At 41.8% G+C, this 26,166-nt stretch overlaps 1 protein-coding gene across 1 annotated transcript; it reads left to right on the top strand.

Annotated features, from left to right (window-relative positions):
* The first annotated feature begins 7,293 nt into the window (after positions 1-7,293).
* Positions 7,294-25,724, top strand: RPL39L (ribosomal protein L39 like). The gene is made up of 3 exons (XM_004038177.4): positions 7,294-7,595; positions 18,662-18,725; positions 25,344-25,724. Exon 3 carries the CDS (start codon positions 25,372-25,374, stop codon positions 25,525-25,527), a length of 156 nt encoding a protein of 51 aa, XP_004038225.1. The 5' UTR covers positions 7,294-7,595; positions 18,662-18,725; positions 25,344-25,371; the 3' UTR covers positions 25,528-25,724.
* Positions 25,725-26,166: the final 442 nt, after the last annotated feature.

The following is a 26,166-nucleotide window of genomic DNA, read 5'->3' as shown; positions in this document are numbered from 1 at the left end:
ATGATAATGAAACTTTGCTGTTCACCTGTTTAAGGTTTTAAGGGATTAAAAGATGTTAGAAGTCTAATTGGTGCTGGAGCAATTGCATATCTGCAGGTGATATGATTTGGCTCTGTGTCCCCACCCAAATCTCATCTTGAATTGTAATCCCCATGTGTCAAGCAAGGGACCTGGTGGGAGGTGATTGGATCATGGGCAGTTTCCCCCATGCTGTTCTTGTGGCAGTGAGACAGTTCTCTCAAGATCTGGTTGACAAGTGTGTGGCAATTTCCCCTGCACTCGCTCTCTCTCTCTCTCTCTCGTTCTCTCTCTCTCTCGCTGTCTCTCACCTGCTGCCATGTAAGACAAGCCATGCTTCCCCTTCACCTTCCACCATGATTGTAAGTTTCCTGAGGTCCCCCCAGCCATGCAGAATTGTGAGTCAATTAAATCTCCTTTCTTTATAAATTACCTAGTCTCAGATAGTACTTTTACAGCAGTGTGAGAAAGAACTAATACAGAGAATTGGTACTGGGAGTGGGGCACTGCTATAAAAATAACCTGAAAATATGGAAGCAGCTTTGGAACTGGGTAACAGGCAGAGGTTAGAATAGTTTGGAGGTCTCAGAAGAAGACAGGGAAATGAGGGAAAGTTTGGAACTTCCTAGAGACTTGTTGAATGGTTTTGACCAAAATGCTGATAGTGAAATGGACAATGAATTCCAGGCTGAAGTGGTCTCAGATGGAGATGAGGAACTTGTTGGGAACTGGAGCAAATGTTACTGTTGCTATGCTTTAGCAAAGAGACTGGTGACATTTTGCTCCTGTCCTAGATCTGTGGAACTTTGAACTTGAAAGAGATGATTTAGGGTATCTGACAGAGGAAATTTCTAAGCAGCAAAGCATTCAAGAGTTGATCTGTCTTTTCATGAAAGCATACAGTTATATGTGTTCACAAAGAGATGATTTGAATGGAACTTATATTTAAAAGGGAAGCAGAGCATAAAAGTTTGGAAAATTTGCAGCCTGACCATGAGGTAGAAAAGAAAAAGCCATTTTGTGGCGAGAAATTCAAGCCAGCCGCAGAAATTTGCATAAGTCACCAGGATCTGAATGTTCATAGCCAAGACAGTGGAGCAAATGTCTCCATTTCCATGTCACAGATCTTCAAGGCAGCCCCTCCCATCACAAGCCCAGAGGACTAGGAGGGAAAAATTGTTTTGTGGGCCAAGCTCAGGACCCTGCTGCTCTGTGCAGCCTCACAACTTAGTGTCCTGTGTCCCAGCTGCTCCAGCTCCAGCTGTGACTAAAAGGGAGCAAGGTACAGTTTGGGCCATGTTTCAGAGGGTGCAGGCCCCAAGCCTTGCCAGCTTGCATGTGGTGTTAGGCCTGCGGGTGCACAGAAGACAAGAGTTGAGGCTGCCAAGTTGAAATCTTGGCAGCCTCTGCCTAGATTTCAGAGGATGTATGGAAACACCTGCATGTCCAGGCAGAAGCCTGCTTCAGGGGTGGAGCCCTCATGGAGAACCTCTACTAGGGCAATGCAGAGGGGAAATGTGGGGCTGGAGCCCCCACACAGAGTCCCCACTGGTGCACTGCCTAGTGCAGCTGTGAGAAGAGGGCCACCTCAGACCCCAGAATGATAGAGCCATCCACAGCTTGCACCTTGTGCCTGGAATAGCTGCAGACACTTAACACCAGCCCGTGAAAGCAGCCATGGGGGCTGTATCCTGCAGTGTCACAGAGGTGGAGCTGCCAAAGGCCTCGGGAGCCTATATTTTGCATCAGCATGACCTGGATGGGAAATATGGAGTTAAAGGAGATCATCATGAAGCTTTAAGATTTAATGACTGCCCTGTTTGGATTTTGGACTTGCATGGGGCCTGTAGCCCCTTTGTTTTGGACAATTTCTCCCATTTGGAATGGGAACATTTATCAAATACCTGTACCCCTATGTACCTTGGAAGTACTAACTTGCTTTTGATTTTACAGGCTTATTGGTGGAAGGGAGTTACCTTGTCTCAGATGAGAGTTTGGACTTGGACTTTTGAGTTAATGATTGAATGAGTTAAGAATTTGGGGAACTGTTGGGAAGGCATGACTGGTTTTGAAATATGAAAAGAACATGAAATTTGGGAAGGGCCGGGGTGGAATGATATGGTCTGGGTCTGTGTCCCCACCCAAATCTCATCTTGAATTGTAATCCCCACATGTTGAGGGAGGGACCTGGTGGGAGGTGATTGGATCATGGGGGCAGTTTCCTCTACGCTGTTCTCATGATAGTGAATGATTTCTCATGGGGGTGGTTTCTCCAATGCTGTTCTCATGATAGTAAGTGTTTTCACCTGAGATCTGGTTGTTTGGTAAGTCTGGCAATTTCCCTGAGCTCTCTCTCTCTTGCCTGTCTTCACCTTGTGAAGAAGGTACTTGCTTCCCCTTTGCCCTCTGCTATGATTGTAAGTTTCCTGAGGCCTCCTCAGCCATGTGGAACTGTGAGTCAGTTAAACCTCCTTTCTTTATAAATTACCCAGTCTCAGGTAGTATCTTTATAGCAATGTGAGAATAGACTAATAAAGCAGGCAAAAAAGTACTCATAACTTATATAACAATTAACTAAAAATGGATCACAGACTTAAATGCAAAATGTCAAACTATAATACTTTTAGGAAAAAAAGAGAAAATCTTTAAGAGCTAGGGCTAGACAAAGAGTCTTAACACTAAAAACATCACTCGTAGGAGAAAAGTTGATAAATGTAACTTCGCCCGTTAAAAACTTTTGCTCTGTGACAGACCCTGTTAAGAGAATGAAAAGACAAGCTACAGAATGGGAGAAAATATTTGTAAAACGCATATCTGACAAAGGCCTAGCATTTTGAATACATAAAGAGCTCTCAAAATTCAATAGTAAAAGGAAACAAACATGGTAATGAAAAGAGATTTTACTGAAGAGGATACACAAGATTGCAAATTGGCAAATGAAAAAAGATGTTCTATATCATTAGCCATTAGGGAAATGCAAATTAAAACTACAATGAGATATTGATATATACCTAGCAAGATTACTAAAACAAAGAAGTGACAACATCAAATTCTGGTGAGGATGCAAAGAATCACTCATAGTTTACTAGTGGGAAAAAAATGATATGGCCATTCTGGAAATCAGTTTGTCAGATTCTGAAAAATTAAACATGCAACTACCATATGGCTTAGGAATTGCACTTCTGGACATTTGTCTCAAAGAAATAAAGACTCATGTTCACACAAAAACGTAAACACAAATTTTATAGCAACTTTATTCATAATTAGCCCAGATGTTCTTCAACTGATAATGGTTAAATACACTGTGGATATTATGGAATATTATTCAGCAATAAAAAGACACAAACTACTGATACAGGCAATAAACTGGATGAATCTCCAGAGAATTATGCTGAGCAAAAAAAATGCCAATCCCAAAAGGTTACATGCTATAGTTCTCCTTTATATTGCGATCTTGAAAGGACGAGTTTATAAAAATGGAGAACTAATGGCATATAGGAGGGGTGGAAGCAGGTGGAAAGTTGTTGTGCCTATTAAAGAGCACCATGAGGGATTCTTATGGTGATGGAAAAGCTCTGTATCTTGACTGTAACAATGCCAATATCCTGATAGTAATATTATTGTAGAGTTTTGCAAGATTTTACCTTTTGGAGAAACTGGGCAAAGGGCACAAAGAATCTCTGAACTATTTCTCTTTCTTTCTTTTTTTAGAGACAGGGTCTCACTCTGCCAACCAAGCTGGAGTGCAGTGATGTGATTGTAGCTCACTGCCGCCTCGAATTCCTGGACTCAAGCCACCCTCCCGCCTCAGCCTCCCAAGTAGCTGGATTACAGATGCACACCACCATGCCTGGTTAACTTTCAATTTTTTGTAGAGACAGGGTCTTGCTGTATGACCCAGACTGTCTTAAACTCCTGGGCTCAAGAGATCCTCCCACCTTGGCCTCCCAAAGCACTGGGTTTATAAGCATAAGCCACCACACTCAGCCCCTATACTACTTCTTACAACTGCAGGTAAATCTGCAATTATCTCAAAATGAAAAGGGTAAGTTTTAAAAGGCTGATTGCTATACTTTGGACGTTCGTCCCCCAAACTGCATATTGAAATTTGATCTCTAATGTTAGAGGTGGGGCCTGATGGGAAATATTTGGGTCCTGAGGTTTAAGGTGGATCCCTCGTGAATACATTAATGCCCGCTCTGGGGGATGGTGACTTCGCACTCTTAGTTCTTTTGTGATATGGTTTGGCTGTGCCCAACTCAAATCTCATCTTGAATTGTAGTTCCCATAATCCCCATGTTGTGGGAGGGACCCAGTGGGAGATAATTTAATCATGGGGCAGTTAACCCTCATGCTGTTCTTGTTATAGAAATTGAGTTCTCACGAGGTCTGATAGTTTTATATGGGGTTTTCCCCCTTTTGCTCAGCACTTCTCCTTGCTGCTGCCATGTGAAAAAGGACATGTTTTCTCCCTCTTCCACCATGATTGTAAATTTTGTGTGGCCTCCCCAGCCATGGAGAACTGTGAGTCAACTAAACTGCTTTCCTTTACAAATTACCCAGTCTCCAGTATGTCTTTATTAGCAGTGTAAAAATGGACTAATACACCTTGAGAGCTGGTATTTAAAAAGAGCCTCCCTCTCTACTCTCTCTTGCCTCTTTTGCCATGTGATCTCTGCACAAGCTGCTCCCCTTTCCCTTGCACCATGAGTGAAAGCAGTTTGAGGCTCTCACTAGATGCAGATGTGGGCACCATGCTTCTTATACAGCCTGTGGAACATGAGCCAGATAAATCTTTCTTCATAAATTATCCAGCCTCAAGTGTTCCTTTATAGCAATGCAAATAGGCCAAAACAGTGATATAAAGAGAAGGAGGTTTTTTGTTGTTGTCTTCAAAATTACTGACAAGGAATACAATGGGGTGTTAAGATTTGACACACACATTATTTCAGGAAAATAAATTTTAAAATCATATCCCAATGTCATTATTTGAGCATCAGCTGTAGTTGGGTAGTAAAGTGTAATATCAGGCTTTTGGCAACTAGTTGCATTGTTCATCAACAACATTAAATCACCAAGCTTAAAACATCACAACAATGAATTTAATCAATGAACAATGAAATGTTATCAAGACCATTCACAAAATTAAAAGCAGGCCTGGCGTAGTGGCTCACCCCGTAATCCCAACACTTTGGGAGGCTGAGGCAGGTGGATGACCAAAGGTCAGGAGTTCGAGACGAGCCTGGCCAACATGGTGAATCCCTGTATCTACTAAAAATACAAAAATTAGCCAGGCATGTTGGCATGCACCTGTAATCCCAGCTACTTGGGAAGCTAAAGCATGAGAATTACTTGAACCTGGGAGGCGGAGGTTGCAGTGAGATCGCGCCACTGCACTCCAGTATGGGTGACAGAGACTCCTTCTCAAAGAAGAAAAAAAACTACATGAATTAAATCTTACATTAACAACAAATAAGAGTTTGAATGTGTTATCCTGCATATGGAAATCAGGTCTTTGAAGAAAAACTGCAACCTCCGCCTCCTAGGTTCAAGCGCTTCTCCTGCCTCAGCTTTCTGAGTAGCTGGGACTACAGGCACGTGCCACCATGTTTGACTAATTTTTGTATTTTTAGTAGAAACAGGGTTTCATCATGTTGGCCAGGATAGTCTCGATCTCCTGACCTGGTGATCCACCCGCTTCGGCCTCCCAAAGTGCTGGGATTACAGGCGTGAGCCACTGTATCCGGCCAGAAAAACATTTTAAAATACTTTGTACACTATTTGAAATGACTATGGAATGCTTGTTTCAATCAATAAAAAAAAGAAATATGAAATGTGAAATGCTTGTTTCAATCAATAAAAAAATGTGAAATGTAAAATTTAATAAAATTTAAATTTTAGATACATTTAAAATGTCAAAGTCCTCCTTAAGCTTCAAGAAAATAAAATCAGTCTCCTTAAAATGAACAAATTATGATGAATTCGTCAAAAATATTTATATTGTGTTAACCTCATTTACCAAGACATTTCAAATTTACATCTTTGCATCTGTTAAAGACATATTTAGAAATACACTGATTTTATTCAAATACAGTTTTTAAAGTTATGATGATTAGATTTAAAGATATGTGTGATCGGTCAGTTTATGATTATGTAGAATAACATGTCAATATTTACAGGATAATGCAGGTAGGTAAGACACCTGTTCTACTATTGCATGATTTCATGATTTAACTGGTGTAATTAGGAAAGGTTTTAGATCTAATTCGAACTGTCATATCCACTTTTTTTTTTTTTTTTTTTGAGATGCAGTCTCACTCTGTTGCCCAGGCTGGAGTACAGCTCATTGCAACCTCTGCCTCCAGGGTTCAAGTGATTCTCGTGCCTCAGCCTCCTGAGCAGCTGGGATTACAGGCACCCGCCACCACGCCCAGCTAATTTTTGTATTTTTGTAGAGACAGGGTTTCATCATGTTGGCCAGGCTGGTCTCGAACTCCTGATCTGAAGTAAACCACCCACCTTGGCCTCCCAGTATGCTGGGAAGATACACTTCTAATAACAGCATTTCCAACTACATTATTTGGTTGAAACAGTTGAAACTGCCATTGCAGTTGCAGTAAAGGTAACAAGAGGTAAACTTCTAATATGTAAGAGGAGATTTGACTTTTCTAATATGTAACAGGAGATTTGACTTTTCATCTAGAATTAGAACCAAAATCGTTAAATTTGTATAGATATTTGCATTAGCAGAAATCCCATTTTGTTCATGTTGTTTTTAAATAAAGTGAGTCATTTAAAATTTAGTTGCATTTTAAAAATCTGTGTTATGGGAGTGGTAATACTGACTCCAGGCAGGGAGATGAGACAATTGTTAGAGACGCAGGGATGGAGCTGAGAGGTCCTCCTGGTCTCCAATGGCCCGGCGGTGGCTCGATGGGAGGGAGAGCGCCCCCTGGAGGCGTTGGCGGTTCCTGGCTCGTGTGCTCGCGGGAACCCAAGCTGTGAGCCTCTGGCCCCGCCAGGGCGTACGAATCCTTTCCCCGTTTATCCAGTATTAAGTCACGCTGTGTACTAAGTACCGTGGCCAGGCAGCAGCTAGACAACGCGCTGAGGTAAAACAGAGAACTAAGGAAGAATGGGGGACCCCAAAGTCAACTTGGTGACATCACACGCAGGAGTCGGACCCACGGCCCCCTGGGCCACAGCTCAGTGGGGCGGGACCGCCCGGGCCTGGGCGGGGCGGGGGCGGGGCCTGTCACTGGGGAAATCACCGCCCTAGCATCCGGGGAAATCGCCGCCCTAGCATCCGGCGCGCGGCGGTTGAATTGCTGCGCCCAGCGAGGCAACCGCCTCCGAACGCCAGTTGGGGGCGAGGCGTCTCGGAGTCTCAGAGACACCAAGGTCCCTGCGACAAGGTGGCTGCAGCTAGGCCGGGGGCGTCAGGACGACGGAGCGGGTTCGCGTCGGTGACACGCAGACCTGAGGGAGCTGGGCCCGCCTTTTCCGCCCGCGCCCCAGGCCCTTGCAGATCGAGGTTTGCGTCCTAGAGTGGGAAAAAAGCAGAGGCCAGGGCGCTGGTAAGTAAAGGTTCCTCCTCACCCGCCGCCAGGGCCCGGTCCGCCCAACGAGCAGGGCGGCGTGAGGGTCTCGGGCTGGAAACAACAATGCCACAGCTCAAGCCGACTCCAGCAGTAGTAGCGTTTTTGTTTGTTTGTTTGTTTTTTGAGACAGGGTCTCCCTCCGTCGCCCAGGCTGGAGTGCAGTGGTGTGATCTCGGCTCACTGCAACCTCCGCCTCCGGATTCAAGCGATTCTCCCGCCTTAGCCTCCTGAGTAGCTGGGGTTAAAGGCGCGCGCCACCACACTCGGCTAATTTTTGTATTTTTAGTAAAGACGGGTTTCACCATATTGGTCAGACCAGTCTCGAACTCCCGACCTCAGGTGATCCGCCCGCCTCGGCCTCCCAAAGTGCTGGGATTACAGGCGTGAGGCACTGCTCCTGGCCTACAGTAGTGGCTTCTGGAAGCCACTCAGGCATCCCCTGTTTCTAGCTTAGAGAAGGAGGAAATCCACAATAAAGTAGCCTTAAAGGGATCCATGTTCCGCCCTGCCACCTCTTCAGGTGTCAGCGTTGTCCAACTAGTGTCCCTAGAATTACCCAGGATGTGAGTGGCACTGATTCATCAGTGGTTTAATCAGCAAAACCAAGTGTCTTACCTATCTGCCTCATCTGCTCACTGCCTCTTTCCAAAGCGTTCTCACAGGCGCAAACACTTTCTTTTCCTCCATTAATTCCAGTAGGTAAGATTTTGCAGTCTCCTTTAAGGTCCCCGTTTCTCAAAGATAGCCCAAGGAATCTCGCCATTTCCTTGCCTTTTACACATCTGGATTCATCCAGAGACATAAACCCTGACCAGGACTAGCTTCAGAAGGGTCCCACCCGTGCAGTCACATAGGGCTCAGAAGGGCCCTGTACTTATTTTCTTGCTCTGCTATGGCAATCTTGAAATTCTTAATTTTTAAACCAGCACCCGCCTCCCCTCCCCGCCACCTCCACAACATTTTCATTTTGCACTGGGCCTGGCCTTAATTCTCAGTTTTCTCAAAGGCTGCCATGTAACTATATAAAAATATAGTTAAAAGAGTTTCTTCTCTAGACATGTCTTTAGTCACTAGGACATCAAGAGACAGGACGGATGCTTCTATTAACTAAGAGTTGTTGGAATCATAAAGGCTTTGTAATCCAATACTCACCCTCCACGCCTTCTCAATTTCAGAACCTAAGAGAGTTTGCTTAGAGAAAGAACCTGAGAGGTTGTAAAGCTGAGCTGACCAAAGCTCATTGAATCACTTGTAGCTATTCAGCACTTGAAATGTGGCTGGTCTGAAAAAAGATGTGCTATAAATGTTAAAACGCACAACAGCTTTTAAAGTCTCTTTTTTTCCTTTTTTTTTTTTTTTTTTTTTGAGACGGAGTATCCTTCTGTCGCTGGAGTGCAGTGGCGCAATCCCGGCTCACTGCAACTTCTGCCGCCCGGGTTCAAGTGATTCTCCCGTCTCAGCCTCCCGAGTAGCTGGGATTGTGGTAGCTGTGCCTGCCACCACACCCGGCTAATTTTTGTATTTTTAGTAAAGACGGGGTTTCACCACGTTGGCCATGGTTGGCCAGGCTGGTCTCGAATTCCTGACCTCAGATGATCTGCCCGCATCAGCCTCCCAAAGTGCTGGGATTGCAGGCGTGAGCCACCGCACCCGGCCAATTTTTCTTTTTCTTTTTTGGAGACAGTCTTACTCTTGCCCAGGCTGGAGTGCAGTGGTGCAACCTCGGCTCACTGCAGCCTCCACCTCCCGGGTTCAAGTGATCCTCCTGCCTCACCTCCCCAAGTAGCTGGGACTACAGGCATGTGCCATCACGCTGTCTAATTATTTTGTATTTTTAGTAGAGACGGGGTTTCACCATGTTGGCCAGGCTGCTCTGGAACTCCTGACCTCAGGTGATCCTGAGCATTTTGGCCTCCCAAAATGCTGAGATTACAGGTGTGAGCCACTGCACCTGACCCTTTTTTTTTTTTTTTTTTTTTTTTGAGGAGGAGTGTTGTTCTGTTGCCCAAGCTGGAGTGCATTGACTCAATCATGACTCACTACAACCTCATCTCCTCGGCTCAAGCCATCCTCTTGCTGCCTCAGCCTCCCGATCACAGGCATGCACCACCATGCCCAGCTAATTTTTAAATTTTTTTGTAGAGATGAGGTCTCACTATGAGAAACATACTCGGGCTGATCTCAAACTCCTGAGTTGAAGCAATCCTCTCGCTCCCAAAATGTTAGGATTACAGGTGTGAGCCACTGCACTCAGCCTAAAGTCTCCTTCTTTTATTTAAAATATTTTATCCACCTTTATATTAATTACATGCTTAAATGGTATTTTAAATCAGATTAAATAAAATATATTCAAATTAATTTTACCTGTTCCTATTTATTTTTTAACATGACTCAGAAAATTTTAAATTGTAACTATATATGGGACTCACATTATATTTCTTCGGGAAAACACTATTACAAAAGTTTTGAGATATTGGAAACTTCTTATAATGTTCAGAAAAACTGCCTTCCCCACCGCCCACCCCACCAAAAAACTACTCACATTGACTCTTATCTCCCAGAAAATACCACTACCTACTCATCCTATGCGATCCATATCAAACAACCTTGCTAACCCAGCTTAACTCAAAGGCCTTGGCAGTTAAAGAACCACAGCCTAATTACAGATGGTCTAGGACTGCAGAGAAAGGCTCAAACTTCCCTCAGCTGTTGCATTAGAATCAATTCAGTTGCTGGCAGACCTGTCTCTACTGCTTTGGCTGTTTGATTGTCGAGTTTTGCATAAGTGAACTGTAAAACTATAGAGAAAGGAAGAAAGATGTCATCAGGGAGGGTGGTCACCTCACCAACTTTCACTCCTAATTATATTGTTACAAACTGGCACTGCAGCATCCTTGGGCTGACTTCTTTTTGTCAGTCACACCACTTTAAAAAGTAATTAGCTTTAGTGAAGAAATTGCCGATGCTCTAGTCTGAAGTGTAGATAGGGACAGAAAATTACCTGTAAATTTAAGCTTTCACTTGAGCAGTCTCCATTAGTTATGGAATATCAAATGGGCAAACTCCAATATCTGGATCTTTAGTGTTTTGAATGGCTCTCAAAAGCAGTGTGATGAGGGAAGATGTTAGCTTTTCATCAGTGTGTACTGGATGCAGTCCTAATCCAATCCTCCTAGAGCCTCAAAGAGTTCTTAGTCTGTTAGTTCACATGAGTGCCAGTTGTTCAAAAGAACCTGGCATCTCTCTCTTGCTCCGTCTCTCGCCATGCGGCATGCCTGCTCCTCCTTCACCTTCTACCAAGAGTTAAAGCGTCAGACGCCTAGCAGATGCTGGTGCCATGCTTGTACCACCTGCAAAACCATAAGCCAAATAAAACTTGTTATAAGTTGCCCAGCCTCAGGTATTCCTTTATAGCAACGCAAAATGGATCAACACACTTGGTTTATGTCTTCCTTTGGAAAGATAAGGCTCTGTTTGTGAGCTACCTCACCCACAAGTGTGTTTTGCCTATTCACTGCTTACCCGTCTGTATTAGTCTTTCATGCTGCTGATAAAGACATACCCGAGAGTGGGCAATTTACAGAAGAAGGAGGTTTATTGCGCTTACGGTACCACATGGCTGGGGAGGCCTCACAATCATGGCAGAAAGCAAGGAGGAGCAAGTCACATCTTACATGGATGACAGCAGGCAAACAGAGAGCTTGTGCAGGGAGACTTCCATTTTTAAAGCCATCAGAGCTCATGAGACTTATTCACTATCACAAGAACAGCACGGGAAAGACCCGCCCTCATGATTCAATCACCTCCCACTGGGTTTCTCCCACGACACGTGGGAGTTGTGGAAGTTACAATTCAAGATGAGATTTGGGTGGGGACACAGCCAAACCATATTACCGTCCCATCATGAGGCTCAGTCTCAGCTATGCTTCTGAACTGCTTTGCCTCAGGAGCCACAGTATTTGACAAAGCCTTAGAAGCTGGATCACCACCCCAGTAGACACCTGCAGGTGACTGAAATGAGATTGCCCCATCAGGGTGGGAGGATCTACCATCACACAGCCATGTAATTTCTTAAGAATTTAAGAAAGCTTTAAGCGAAAAAGCCTTGGCAAGTTGAGTTGGGAAAGAATGTCTACCACTGGCTCAAATTACTGCCTTTCTGAGGCTTCCCTTTCACCCAACATGCAAAGGTCAATCTTACATGCAACAGCACCTTTCAACTGTGATCAGGTCAGCACTGTGAGATAGAATTGAGGTGTGAACACCACAGAATGCAAAATATTTGGGAATCCCTGGAAGCATAACAGAGGTGGGAACTGGAAGTTGAAGCTCAAGCATTCCTCCTGGCACTGAGAAAGGCTTGGTCTTGTCCTGATCTCTGGCATTTGGTGGTGAAGCCATTTGGGCCTGTAGTTTTGTTACAAGATTTTTAACTACACAATTCAACATTTTTAATAGACATAGAACTACTTAGGTTATGCACTTACATGAGCTTTGGTGGTACCCATCTCGTGAGGAATCGGTCCATTTCCTTACAAGACTTCGATGACTAAGTTGACTTTATGGGCATACAATAATTTGTGATATTATTCTATCCATTTAATGTCCTGAGACCTGTAGCATTGTCCCCTTTTTCATTGCAGATGTTGGTAATTTGTGTCTTCTCTCTTTTTTTTTTTTTTAATCAGGCTAAAGTAGTTTGGGCACTACTGACATTTTGGGCTGGATAATTCTTTGTCGTATGAGGCTCACCTGTACGTTATAGGATGTTCAGCAGCATCCCTGGCCTCCACCCTCTAGATCTAGCAGCACTCCTCCAGTGGTGACAACCAAAAATATCTCCAGATACTGCCAAATGTCTCCAGAAAGGCAGAATTGCCCCTAGTTGTATACCTCTGCTTTAGACTACTTTATCTCTGTTACTATATTTTCTGTTTCAAGCATATTCATTTAATGTATACATTTTTTTTCTCTGCTGAAATTCCCCTCTGGTCATTCATGTTGCTGTCAATTTTTTTCCACTAGAACCTTCAATATATATGATTCATATATTAATCAAATATATTTTAAGTTCCGTCTCTCTTAGTTCTAACACTTAGGCTATCTGAGAGTGTGGTTCTGTTGATTACTTTCCCTCTTCACAATGAGTTGTTTTTTTCTTTTTCATGCTCATAATATTTTATCAAATGCCAAGCATCTTGTGTAGGACAGTAGGGGTTGAGATAATCTATGCCCCAAAATAAGCATGCTTTTTCTGCTAGGTCAGTAATGTGGGGTCTTGAATCAGCTTACTCAGTAGTTAAGCTGGGTTTGGGTTTTATTGGTCCATCTTCAGTACACTACCAGGTTCGATTTCCTCTAATATTACCTTTTGCTTATGGTAGCTTGCTAGAGGGATTTTCTCAATATCCTATTTCATTCTCAGCTTGCAGCCTTCCCAATGAGCCTATACCACACAGGAGTCTCTCTCCATGCTTTTACCTTTCACCCTGCTTGTTACTTGGTGCTTGCTATCTTGGTAGAGGAGGCCAGAAGACTCTTGGTCATCCTGGTCCAACCTCAGTCTTGGGTAAGGAAAGGTCTGGGCAGATTTTTTGCCTTTTCCACAGTAAGAGCTTACTTCCCTGTATCAGTCTGTTTTCACACTGCTATAAAGAGCTACCCAAGACTGGGTGATTTATAAATTACCAGTTTCACATGGCTGGGGAGGCCTCAGGATACTTACAATCTGGCAGAAGGCAAAGGGGAAGCAAAGCATGTCTTAGATGGTGGCAGGAAAGAGAGTGAAGGGGGAAGTGCCACTTTTAAACCATCAGATCTCATGAGAACTCCCTCACTGTCACAAGAACAGCACTGGGGAAACCGCCCACATGATCCAGTCACCTCCAGGTGGTCCCTCCCTCGACAGGTGGGGATTACAATTTGAGATGAGATTTGGGTGGGGACACAAAGCCAAACCATATCTTCCCCTAATAGATCTTCACCACCGAGGAGGCTCTCTCTAGTCTCCTGCCTTGTCCCAAGTCTTTTCCATCAGTACCCGGTAGAGATCATGGAAGAGAGACTGAAAGTGGAAGAAAACTGTCTTTATGTCTGAGGCTCCCAGGGGTTTTATACTCTTATGCTAGTCCACACTTGACCTTTAGCAGTTCATTGACAATTTTAGCTGAATTCTTATCAGTGTATGAGGTACTTGATGTCTCTTCTTCAGTGCTCATGTCCCTTTGCTCCTTTGCCAGGTCAGTCTTTCCTTGGATTTCAAGCTACTTTATTGGTCTGTGACCTTAGGTGGGGTGACCAGTTGTTCCAGTTTGCCTGGATCTGAGGAATTTCCCAGGATATGGGACTTTTAGTTCTCATACTGGGAAAGTCCAGTTGGTCTTCCTAACCTCAGTCCTCTGAGTTTCAGGAAAAATTATTTCGTAGTTCTTCTGATTGTTGGCATAGGAGCGATGCTCTTTCTAGGTTTCTACATCCTAGGCAGAAGACAAATTACTGAAATATTTATGCATGTTGAATATGGACAAAAGTGGCTCTTGAGATAGTGAGAAACCATACGGGGGAAACATCTGTTTCTTACTAAAGCAGGGAAGTTCTTGTGAAATCTTCCCGAAAATAGAGAATAAGGAAAATCATTTCAGCATCTGCCATTCTTTTGTCTGTCAGCATCAGATTTACCTGATTACCTAAATGAACTCTCATTGAAGAGGTGGGTCCGCACCTATTCCTTCTACACCTGTAGTCAGCATTCAACCAGCACCAGACTTATACTTTACCCCCAGAAACTGAGCATCTTTCATAGATTTTTGAGCAAAACTTTTTTCAAAAAAAATCTGTATTCTCTCTTGTCAAAGGAAGATGGCTGAGTGTAGCAGTAATCTTTGAACATTAATATTGACCATCTCTGGGTGAATAAGCCTGTGTGTGACACATGCATGTATAATCTTGCTATCAGCTGCCTGGGGGCATATTTGGTTTATGTTACCATGGGCAATACCTCTGGTATTGTGTTTTTTTATTTCAGATATTGTGGGAACCAGGAGTGTTTGTGACCCCTGCAACCATAACTAAATGGTTATGTGGTAGGCAGCCTCAAGGAAATGCTCTGTATCTGGTGTGACGACGAAAGCGTTATCATGTGCTCAATTACTCTTCTGAGCATCCTTGAGTATCCAAGAAAAATATAACCTCTTGAGGAGCTTATAGTCTGTGTATGTTATATCTTCCTATTAAATAGTCAAGATAGTGACATTAGTACAGCAGAATCAACACAGAAATCTTAAAACTGAGAACATTTATAATTTCAACAACTGTAGGCTTTATACAGCTGTAGATATAAAAATAACAGCTAAGACCTGTATTGTGTTTATTATGTGCCAAGCATTGTCCTAAATATTTTACACTCATTACTATACTAAATCCTCACCTACACCTACACCACCTAGAAAAAAGGAACAACATGGCTAAGAAATGTGTTCAAGGTCACACTAACAGCTAGTGGTGGCAGTGAGACATGAGCCTGTGCAGTTTGTTTCCACAGTTCTTTTGTTGTTGTTGTTGTTTTGTTTTAAATGAGAAGGAGTCTTGCTCTGTCTCCCAGGCTGGAGTGCAGTGGCGTGATTTGGCTCACTGCAACCTCCGTCTCCTGAGTTCAAGCAATTCTTCTGCCTCAGCCTCCCAAGTAGCTGGGATTACAGGCACCAGGCACCATGCCTGGCTAATTTTTGCATTTTTAGTAGAGACAGGGTTTTACCATGTTGGTCAGGTTGGTCTTGAACTCCTGACCTGCCTCGGCCTCCCAAAATCAGGCAGGTGATGTGCCCGCCTCGGCCTCCCAAAATGCAGGCAGGTGATGTGCCTGCCTCGGCCTCCCAAAATGCTGGGATTAGAGGCATAAGCCACTGTGCCCGGCCCTCCAGAGTTCTTTTAACCACTGTGACAGTGGTCGCAAATACAGAAGAGATAAAATATTTCAACTTGCAGGATGATGTAGAGAAAGTGAGAGTTGTATATGTGAAAAAAGCCTTTTAAATACCACTTTGATTTTAGGTCATGTGCCAACCAAGGATGTAGAGAAAGCTGAAAAGAGGACATGCTAAGGAAAGTAAGTTAGCAAGTGGTATAGTGATGCCCTGGGCTCATAAGTCAACAAACAGCATGAAATACACAGACAGTTGTGCCCATTTGATACAAATGTCATGTGATGCAGATGACTCAGTAACAGCGGAAGTGCTACAAAAAGAAAAAAACTTGTAAGAACAGCCCTACCTCTGCATATAAAATACTTGAGTACTTTCAGTTTCAAAATTAAAGATTGCTCAGAAACCACCTGCCATAAAGAAGATATTTAGGATGAAAATTTTTGTCAAATGATTGAGAATGTCTTAGGCCATTCTTACGTTGCTGTAAGGAAATACCTGAGACTGGGTAATTTATAAAGAAGAGGTTTAATTGGCTTATGTTTCTACAGACTGTACAGGAAGCATAGCACTAGCATCTGCTCTGCTTCTGAGGAGGCCTCAGGGAGCTTTTACTCATGGCAGAAGGTGAAGTGGGAGCAGGCACGTCACATGGCAAAAGCAAGAGTGAGAGAGAGAGTTGGGGAAAGGGAAGTACCACACACGTTTAAATGACCAGACTCACAAGAACTCACTGTCACTACGGCAGCACCAAGCCACAAAGGATCCATTCCTACGACCCAAACACCTCCCACTAGGCCCCACCTCCAGCATTGGGGATTACAATTCAACATGAGATTTGGGTGGGGACAAATATCCAAACTATTAGATTGGTGCAAAAGTAATTGTGGTTTAATACATCAGAGAATAAAACCAATGAATGGAAAGTACAAAGAACTTTGCTTTGAAGGTGACATGGATGTTATCAACTCATGTGAAGCAAAGTAGATTCACAAATGACTAGAATATCTCACAAACCCCGAGACTGGTTCTTATAAGAGGATACATAGGAAAGACAGGACAGTCAACAAGAATATTCAAAGCATTTGGCAAGGGCCGTCTTGAAGGAGTAGGATGCTTTGAGAGTTCTATGATGGGTTTTTTAAGCCAACTGATTATTATAACAAAGTATATTAAAACTATGTATGAGATGAAGTATTTTAGCCTAGCCCAAGGGAAATCACTAATGTCCTGTCTATACCTACTGGGTGACCTAGATGATACAATACAGCTCTTATTAAGTGGCACTTATTTATATGTGAGCCTGATATTCTCACAGAGGCAAAAAAGAAAAAAAAAAAAAAGGTGGAGGGGAGGGTATAGTGGTGACCTGGGAGTAGGGAGGAAAACTCAGATTGTGTTGAAAAATATAATGCAGCAATTTTATAGATTGGTTTCTTAAGGTTAACTTTATAGTCCAAAAGGTATAGAGGGTTCATAATCCAGTACAATTTGTAGACATTGATGAAAAGATACTACATATTTTGTGCTTTACTGTAGCACATTTTATCCTTAAGACCAGGTAAACACCATTTAATATAACAAGCTCGGCTAAGTCTTGGATAATTTAGAATTTTCTACTCAAAAGAACTGAGTGAGGATGTCCTTTTGTGGAACGAATTGTGTGCTTAAGGTATTGTTGTCAATGAGGAGGAGGAGGAGCACTGCTCTCCTAAGATCAGCTCTATTCCGAGGCCATGGTTATGCTTTTGTTTAAAAAAAAGATTATTACTTTCTAAATCAAAGTGATCCCAGAAAAGACTGGGTTTGAGGCTTGGTGAAGGTTACATTATGAGTAAAGGACACAGAGGACATTGGATTGACAGTGTTCAGTGTGTGTGGCTTTTCACGTCCCCCCAAATCCGCCTAGGAGATGTATTTAGACTATCAAAACCCATTGTTCTACCTGCTCAGGAAACGAGCTTATCAAACCTCTTTTATCCTGAGCTATATTATCTTGAAATTGCAGTGTATTAACTCACATGGTTGCAAAAACTGCCTTTCACTTGTCTGACCATCTGGATCTAACATTCAATATTCAGAAACAATCCTTGCTAAGCTATCATCACTGTCTTGCCACATAGCCTGTAGTTGATATGATAATGATTAGGCATCATAACATATGGTCATTTTGCAACAGTGGAAGGAGAGGACGTTGTAAGGGATGGGTGCATACAGCTCTCTGCAAGCAAGAGGTATAATAGTGCTGAGCAAAGCAAGAGGTATAATAGGGTCTGGCTAGGTGTTACCACATAAATGGACATTGGACGTATCATGATGTTTATAGGCATAATGAAACCCAACTGCATATGTTTTTGCCATAGCCTCAGTCAGTAGCTTGCCACAGGGAGGCATTACACACAGACCTTGCCGTGGGGACTATTTGGTTGTTCAGATACCTGTCTGGTACATCACAAGGCATAGACAGCTACTGCCTAGCTGCCAGAATCAGTAACTATAATAACTGTTACAGGCCAGGCGTGCTGGCACATACCTGTAGTCCCAGCTACTCAGGAGACTGAGGCAGGAGGATTACTCGAGGCCAGGCATTTGAGGCTGCAGTGAACTAGGATCATGCTACTCTGCTCCAGCATGGACAACAGAATGAGACCCTGTCTCAAAAAAGAGAGAAAGAAATGTATATTAAAAAACTGTTATAATGGTTTCCTCACAGAGGAAAGGTGAGGAGGGCTTGTATAATAACTATGTTGATACCATGAATCAAAAAAATGGCAAATATTACTGTTTTTTGAAGTTTTTGGAAGAATCTAATCCCCCCAAAGAGCTTATTTTTCATAAACACAAGAAACAGGTGTACACATCCCAGATTTTATTAATGTTGTTTGAGGATTTGTGAGTGGGAATTCAAAAGCAAGCACAGGCTGCACTGATCAGTTTAATATTACATGTTTCAATTTTGTTGTCATTGCCTCTCTTTCTTCAAAAAGACTTCCTATATTTTCTCTTAAGGTTTGCACAAATTTCAGGCCAATTGATGAACATTACTTTCACCCATAGGTAAGGTTTAACTGAAAATAGTAGGATCTTACTGTTACCATTACACACTGGATATTTTCTTTTCAGATTTTATTTGGAGAGAAGCAAGCATCTTTGCCTCTTTGGAGTAGGAAATTCAGACTTGAAAAAGGTAGGATTTTCTTCCTCTTTCTTTCAACTTGTGAAAAAAATTAAAGTGTAATTTTTAAAATTGGACACTTTGTTAAAAATTTAAGATAGTTTCTTTTTAGTTTTGTAGATATTTTTAAATTAGGGATGAAGGCTGTAGATAGTATATCTGAATTTTAAACAGTGTTTTAAATACGGTTTTCAGAAACTTAGACTAAACTTAATTTTCAAAGCTATTTAATTTTGTGAAAAATTACATTGCAAACTAAAGTGAAAGGAGTTATGTCTTGGAACTTCACAAACTTTTACATTTTATACTTTAGGCACTGATTATAATGAAGGTGGTGGGATGATGGTAGACAGGATTTACGCCATGGCATTTGAACTGTATGATTGAATGGGAAAGGGAAACCAGTTATCTCACTATGCATTAAAATAGGCACTAAAGTGTAAATGTGTAGTTTAATAATGACACCTGTGTAATAACTACCCAGGCTAAGAAATAGAAAATTACCAGTGTTCTAGGAAATATACGCATATTGCTTCTAAGTAACAGCCCTTCTGCACACAGGTGACCACTCTCTTTACCTGTATACTAAAATTCCTTTTTTCATACTAGTGGTTCTCAAAGTGTGGTCTGGCATCAGCATCATCTGGGAATTTGTTAGAAATGCAAATTCTTGGGTCCATTCTCTGATCTATTACATTTATATATTTTCTATGGGATGTATATTTATATGACAAAAATGTAAAGCAATGATTCTCAAACTTTAACATGCATCAGAATGATCTGGATGGGCTTTTAAAACACAGATGCTGGGTCCTACCTAGAGTTTCTAATGATCTCTTTCTATTGTCTGTTTTAATCATTGATTCCAATTTTCTTATATGCTGGTTATGTTTGACCCTCTGCTAGTCATTGCACTTGAAATGTCATTTTGTGGAAATAATTGTCTGGCCTATAATTAAGATACTTTGTCCCAAAGATCACACATATTTGCTTTTGTTGGGTACCTGCAGGTACCACAAGTTTGGGCCCACCTGTTCAAAGTTTGATATTTCCTGGACAACTCAGAGGAGTCTCAGCGCATTCAGATTATTACAATTCTTGTTCACCTTCACTCTGAGATTTTGGATCCCAGATTGTTGTAGGAGAAGGTCTCCTGACAGACTCCCCAACTTATATGAACCCAGGGTTTTGTTTTCAATCTCCCCTGTACTCTGAAAGGCTGTCAAAATGGAGGTCCTAATGTTCTGGGATTAGCAGTGCTTTCCATGAAAAAGTGGCTTCAGGCTTGTTTACTTCTCTTGATTCTTTGCTTCTCTTAACTTTTGGCCTGATAATTCCTTACTATTTTGTAATCTCTTTGAGGTTTTTTAAAATATTATTTGAAATATATTTTACCCAGTTTTTTAGTTGGTTTGTTTTCAGCTGGCAGACTGACCTAAATAACCTGGGCCACCATTACTAGAAATGGAAAATAAATTAATAAAGCACAGTATTTTTCAAAATACTGTGGTTTTTCAAAACATTAAAAAGCAATAGATGGGCCGGGCGTGGTGGCTCAAGCCTGTAATCCCAGCACTTTGGGAGGCCGAGGCAGGCAGATTGCCTGAGGTCAGGAGTTCGAGACCAGCCTGGCCAACATGGTGAAACCCCATCTCTACTAAAAATATAAAAAAATTAGCCGGGTGTAGTGGCAGGCGCCTGTAATCCCAGATACTCGGGAGGCTGAGGCAGGAGAATTGCTTGAACCCGGGAGGCGGAGGTTGCAGTGAGCTGAGATGGCGCCATTGCACTCCAGCCTGGGCAAAAAGAGTGAAACTCCATCTCAAAAAAAAAAAAAAAAAGAAACCAATAGATGTTTATATTTTTGGGAACAGAAAGTTCTTATTTTTAGTCTACAAGTTTAATCAGACATGGGACACACAAGATGGTTTGGATACAAAAACTTTTTTGTTAAAAGATTCCCGGAGTTCCATATTTAAAAATATTTTATGACCTTTAACCTTATGACCTTAAATAGTAATATAACCTTTAACCACTCCGGAGTGCTCTGATATTTACTCAGTGGGTTCCAAGAAATGCTTCCCACAACTTCAGAAAGCCTCACAAAGTGCGGAGGTGTGCCTAATACAGATCCACTTCACGATTTGTGATAGTGATATCAAAACACTAGGGGCTCAGTCTAGGTCCCATTGCTTACCACACAAAAAGAAGCAAGTATTGCCAGGGAAGACTTATTATTTTACAGCTGATGTCAACCAGAGAGACCAGAGCCAAACCTCAAATCCATCTCCTCGCTCCAGCCAAAGTTAGGGGTTTATATAGTGGGGAAGGAAAACAGGAGAGGCAAGGAAGAGGAGTTGATCAACAGGCAGCAGGTGGTCGAATGGGGGATCTAGTATCTCACTGTAACCACATGTGGAAAGACAGTGATTAGGGATGGGTAAGGAAGAGGTAGTGGTCAACAGGCAGCAGGTGCTTCTTCTTGTCTGAGTGCAGCGATTCAGAAAGCCACAAGATGCAGGAACTCTCCAGTTCTGAGCTACAAATAACAGGGTGCTTTTCACATCACATAGAGGCTTTCCAGCCATAACACTTCTTAAGTTACAAGGCAAGTTATGGCCAACCTCCATCCAACCCTTAGTTGATAACTTTTGTTTAAAACAACACATTGACCTTTAAACCAATATGATGCCACCATTATTTTCACACAACTTATCACTTAAAAATCAAAATATTGCTCTCACAAGTATAAAATTTCTTAATATAAATTTCCATTTCTTATTATAAAATCCTACTTTATGAAAAGGTGTGGAGAGCCAGGACCACCATGAAGCCCACTCAGTTTAACCACTTCCTTATAGACATATCTTTTTGCATCCCATGTGTTTTGTTGTCTGGGATGTAGGTATTTGCCTTATTTAGTAGCACATGCTCCTCCTCCCTTCCCAGCTAGAATATGATTTAAAGACATGTGGTTTTAGACCACATTTATTATGGCTACCATTTCTTTGGCATTACTTTTACATAGCTGGTCATATATAATAGCTGTATCACTGATTGCTGAGGTTGCTCAGTCAACTGAACTTTGGAAATTATATAACAAATTCTGTTTCTGAGCCTAATAAGAATTTTGAGGAACCATTTAATGGCCCCAGTGGTCTAGTTATACCCAAATAGCTGCCACTACTGTATTCCTCAGGCAGCCGTTGGTGTGCACATGACCTCTATATCCAGTAAGTAGAAGAATGAGGAGTGGGCCTATACTTTTTGCCCAAATCCAGAGTCCAATTTTTGATATTCAGTATAGATGTTAAAGAATGGGACCCTTATGAGCACCTTGATTTTACAAGCACTAGTGCCTTGAACTCTCAGAATCATCTAGATATGGTTGAAGATTATGCTTAGGACAGCAAGGGGCAGGAAATGTATGTCTCGGGGTTTAGGGATATATCATCTTTCTTGAAGTGCCAGTTAAATGGCCAAGTATGATTGCATCTGATAGAGATTTAATAAATCTCATGAGCCTCCATCTCCACATGCGCTTTCTTTCAACTGCAGCAGGCCTTCCATTTATGATCACTTAATAAACTTCGCCTTTGCGTAGGCTATCCAGGTTCTAGAATTTGCCCAGTTTTTTTTACTTGGTACCATGATTTCCCATCTCTCAATTTTCTGGAATGAAGTGTGTATCTCCAGTACTTGGGATCTATATTATACTGTATTTGCAGCCTCTAGACTAATTAGATAACTTAGCATATAGCCAGAGGTATGTAATTCAATATTTTCTTGAGAACATTTAACTCCTTGAGGTCCTCTGAATCACCTGAGATGTGTAGGGCAATAAGTGTAATCATTCCTTTTAAGGTAAAACTGCCCTCATAACCATTACTGTTGTACTAGAAAGAGGACTACTGACTTACTGGCTATAAGCTTCTTTCAGTTGGCATTATAGCCAGTTCTTTCAGTTCTTTCACTGTCTCCAATGCAGATAGCAGATATCTCTTTGAGTTTCTTTTTAAAAGTTTCCATGAGAGTTAGTTCTAGCTAAGAGCTGTATGTCACTGGCATTGAGCTTTCGGGAAATACCTGGTCAGAGCTCCTAGCCCAAAGTATCTCCAAAGGTGAGCGCCCTATCATCCTCTTCATTGGAAATGAATACTTGGAATAGTACAGTAAACTATTTGTCCTACTGTAGTTCTTTATCTTACTACAGTAAATTTTTCTTACAGAAGACTTTCAAACAAGATTGGCTTCAAGAACCCTAACCAGTACAACCAGGGTTCCCAAGGGAGAGGGTGTTAAGACTCTGGGTTTGTTGGCAACCCAGTCTAGTTCTTTCCCTGTATTCTTGAAGACTTTTTTTCTGAAGTGGTTGGAGCCAAATAGTCACTGATAGATTGTATAGAGGGAATTAATATACAAAGGGTAGAACAGGGTCTGCTAGATAGCTAGCTAAAGTCAGCATGTGGTCAATTTAAGATGAACTGTGATTGGTAGCTAAAGGTTCTTTGCTGCTAATGTATAGGAAGAAAATAAAAGGATTGGACAGAAATAGTAGTGTACTTTCCCTATCTTTATCACCCATTTGGCATTTTCAGGCCTATTTGTTATTCTCTTAACCTGTAGACTCCTACAAGGATACTTGCGGCTTAGTTTTCAATGTTTTATATTTCATGAAACATTTGTATCTCAACCACACCCCACACTATACCCCAACTTAGTTGCCTACTCATCTGTTACTTGCACATAAAGTCTCCTGCTCCTGAAAGTTCCCAGTGGGAAGATGTACAAATCTGGGGACACTGGCCTCCCCACTAGGGCAGTTGTCTCAGAAGTGTCTGAAGTTTGGATATTAGGGTTGAAGGGCAGACAGTATAATTAGCACTCTTATTTCTTCTGGTATTTCCTTACCATGACATTTATGGGTTGCCCATCAATTTGGACTTTTTTTCCACCCCATTTTTCAATACCTAGACTAATAGGTATTTCTATTGAGAACTTCCTTTTTCTCTTTTTTAAATTTTCCTCTATTTTCTTTTGGTTATTTTGAGAGCTGAAATTCACAGAAGTATCCTAAATTATCTTTTCCAAAATTGTTATAGGAAAGACTGCTAGTTATCTACTCTGCTATTCATTCTTCTTCCTTTTTCTTTAGCAGAACCTGATTTGTGTGGGGTTGGGGGCATCATGTGCTCAGCTAAAAAACTATAGTACCCATCCTTCATTACTGCTAAGGATGGCAGTGGAACACAGTTCTTGCCAATAAGGTGTAATCAAAGGTATTGAGAGAGATACCTATAAAGCTCCTTAAAAGCCGGTAGCCTCACAGCATGTACTCTTTTGCCTTTCTTTCTTTCTTTCTCTTCTTCCTGCCTGCATGTTAGGGGAGATGCCAGACATAGAATAAACATCTCACAACAGTGAGCCATAAGACAGAAGCCAAGATAATAGCTTGGGTCACATCTGAAGAGACTGGGTTAGACACTGTGTGTGAACTCAGACAGTCAGAAACAGTCATACTTTTTGCACACTACCACTATCCCCATTATCTTAGAGTTAGAAAAAAATGCCTTTGTCATGACAGATCCATACTGTTTGTATGTCTCCAACACTGTTTGCAGTAAGACTTTACTGCCGTCATGTAATTACTCTCACAATCTGAGATGTAGACATTATTTTGCACCTGAATCATTAAAAATAACTACTGTGTCTCTGGCCCCAGGTTGATGTTCGTTAATTATGGAGGACCCAAGGTCTTTAAACGGAGTGGTAGCATGCAATTCAGTAGATGGCAATGTGGTCAATTTTGATAATTAGATAAAAATATTAGTATGCACAGCCAGTGGCTTTTAAAATAGTAGTAACATGAAAGTACCATGAGGTAGTTTTACAGCGAATCGCATGTTTTAAATGTATACATTCATATTTTAAGTGTTGTGGGGATGAATTACTTGTTTTATAGGTTTCTATTTTCAACCATGTTTTCCTGTTCTGTACTATTTGCCATAGCAGGACACTGGAAAAGATTTAAGACCTCCAAATATAAAGGGTTATTGAGAAAGAGTTGCCAAAAAAGGGTCACATATTAGTTAGATAAGTTGTAGTTACAAAATAATATCTACAATATCTCAATTTATAGAAAGACAATATTCTGCATGTACATCTGTCTTAACTGGAAGGCTCTTATAATATCAAGTTGTTAATATTGGGGCTTTTTCTAGCTAGATGGGATAATAGTTTTTTTTAGTGTTCTTTTGCTTTAATTTTTCTGTAATGAACTGGTATTACCTGTTCGTAACTTTTTTTAAAGTTGAAAATAATTTCCTCTTGATGGTCATTTAACAAGAGAAGCAGAAGTATGTTGCTGAGAAATGAGTAGCATCAAATCAGGAACAGTAGGAACAAAGGGACTCCTGCCTTTGCTGATGATCCACCAGAACAGCCATCAGACTCCTCAGACCGCTGCTGGCTCCTGAGCTGCTCCTGAGCTGCCTGTGGGATCCTGAGTGGCAATGAGCCCTCGCTGTGGCACCAAAGATCCTCTATTCTTGTCTTGTTATTTCTTCATGTTACCTTATCCTATCCTATGGTAATATTGTCTCTGTCTCTCTCTCCCTTTCTCCGCCGTAGTGGTGTGTGGTTGACTCTGTTTCTCGCCATGTCTTCTCACAAGACTTTCACCATTAAGCGATTCCTGGCCAAGAAACAAAAGCAAAATCGTCCCATCCCCCAGTGGATTCAGATGAAACCTGGTAATAAAATCAGGTACAACTCCAAAAGGAGGCACTGGAGAAGAACCAAGCTGGGTCTATAAGGAATTGCACATGAGATGGCACACGTATTTATGCTTTATCAAGTTCACGATCATCTTACGATATCAAGCTGAAAATGTCACCACTATCTGGACAGTTGCACATGTTTTACTGGGAATATTTTTTTCTGTTTTTCTGTATGCTCTGTGCTAGTAGGGTGGATTCAGTAATAAATATGTGAAAGCTTTTGTTTCAAAAATGTCTCTGTCATCTTTAAAAACTGTCCCTTCATTTATTCGGTAAACATCAGGATCTGTGCTATATGCCAAACCCCTGGGTAATGCTGATGAGGATAAATGCTGAGCCAAATAGACCTTCAGCCTGTGGTGAGAGGGACAGATGCTGCTCAGATCATGCAGATGTATAAATGGGACAAAATGAGATCAGGACTACAGAGGAAAATAAGATGCAGAGAAGGTAGAGTTCCTGGGCAAGTGGGGAGACCCACTTTATGCCTTCAGTATGTGTTCAGAACTCAATATTTAAGTTAAGACCTATAGGAGGCATGAGTCAAGTAAGTGAAGATTGTCATAGGGAGAACAAGTATTTTAGGCAGAGGAAACAGCGTGTTTGAAGGCCTTGAGCAGCAATGAGCACATTATGTCCTTAGGGAAGTGAAAGGAGCATAGAAAGGAGCTGGC

The sequence above is a fragment of the Gorilla gorilla genome, chromosome 2, assembly GCF_029281585.2.
Source record: "Gorilla gorilla gorilla isolate KB3781 chromosome 2, NHGRI_mGorGor1-v2.1_pri, whole genome shotgun sequence".
Lineage (NCBI taxonomy): Eukaryota > Metazoa > Chordata > Mammalia > Primates > Hominidae > Gorilla > Gorilla gorilla.
This window is presented reverse-complemented; position numbering and strand designations above follow the sequence as displayed.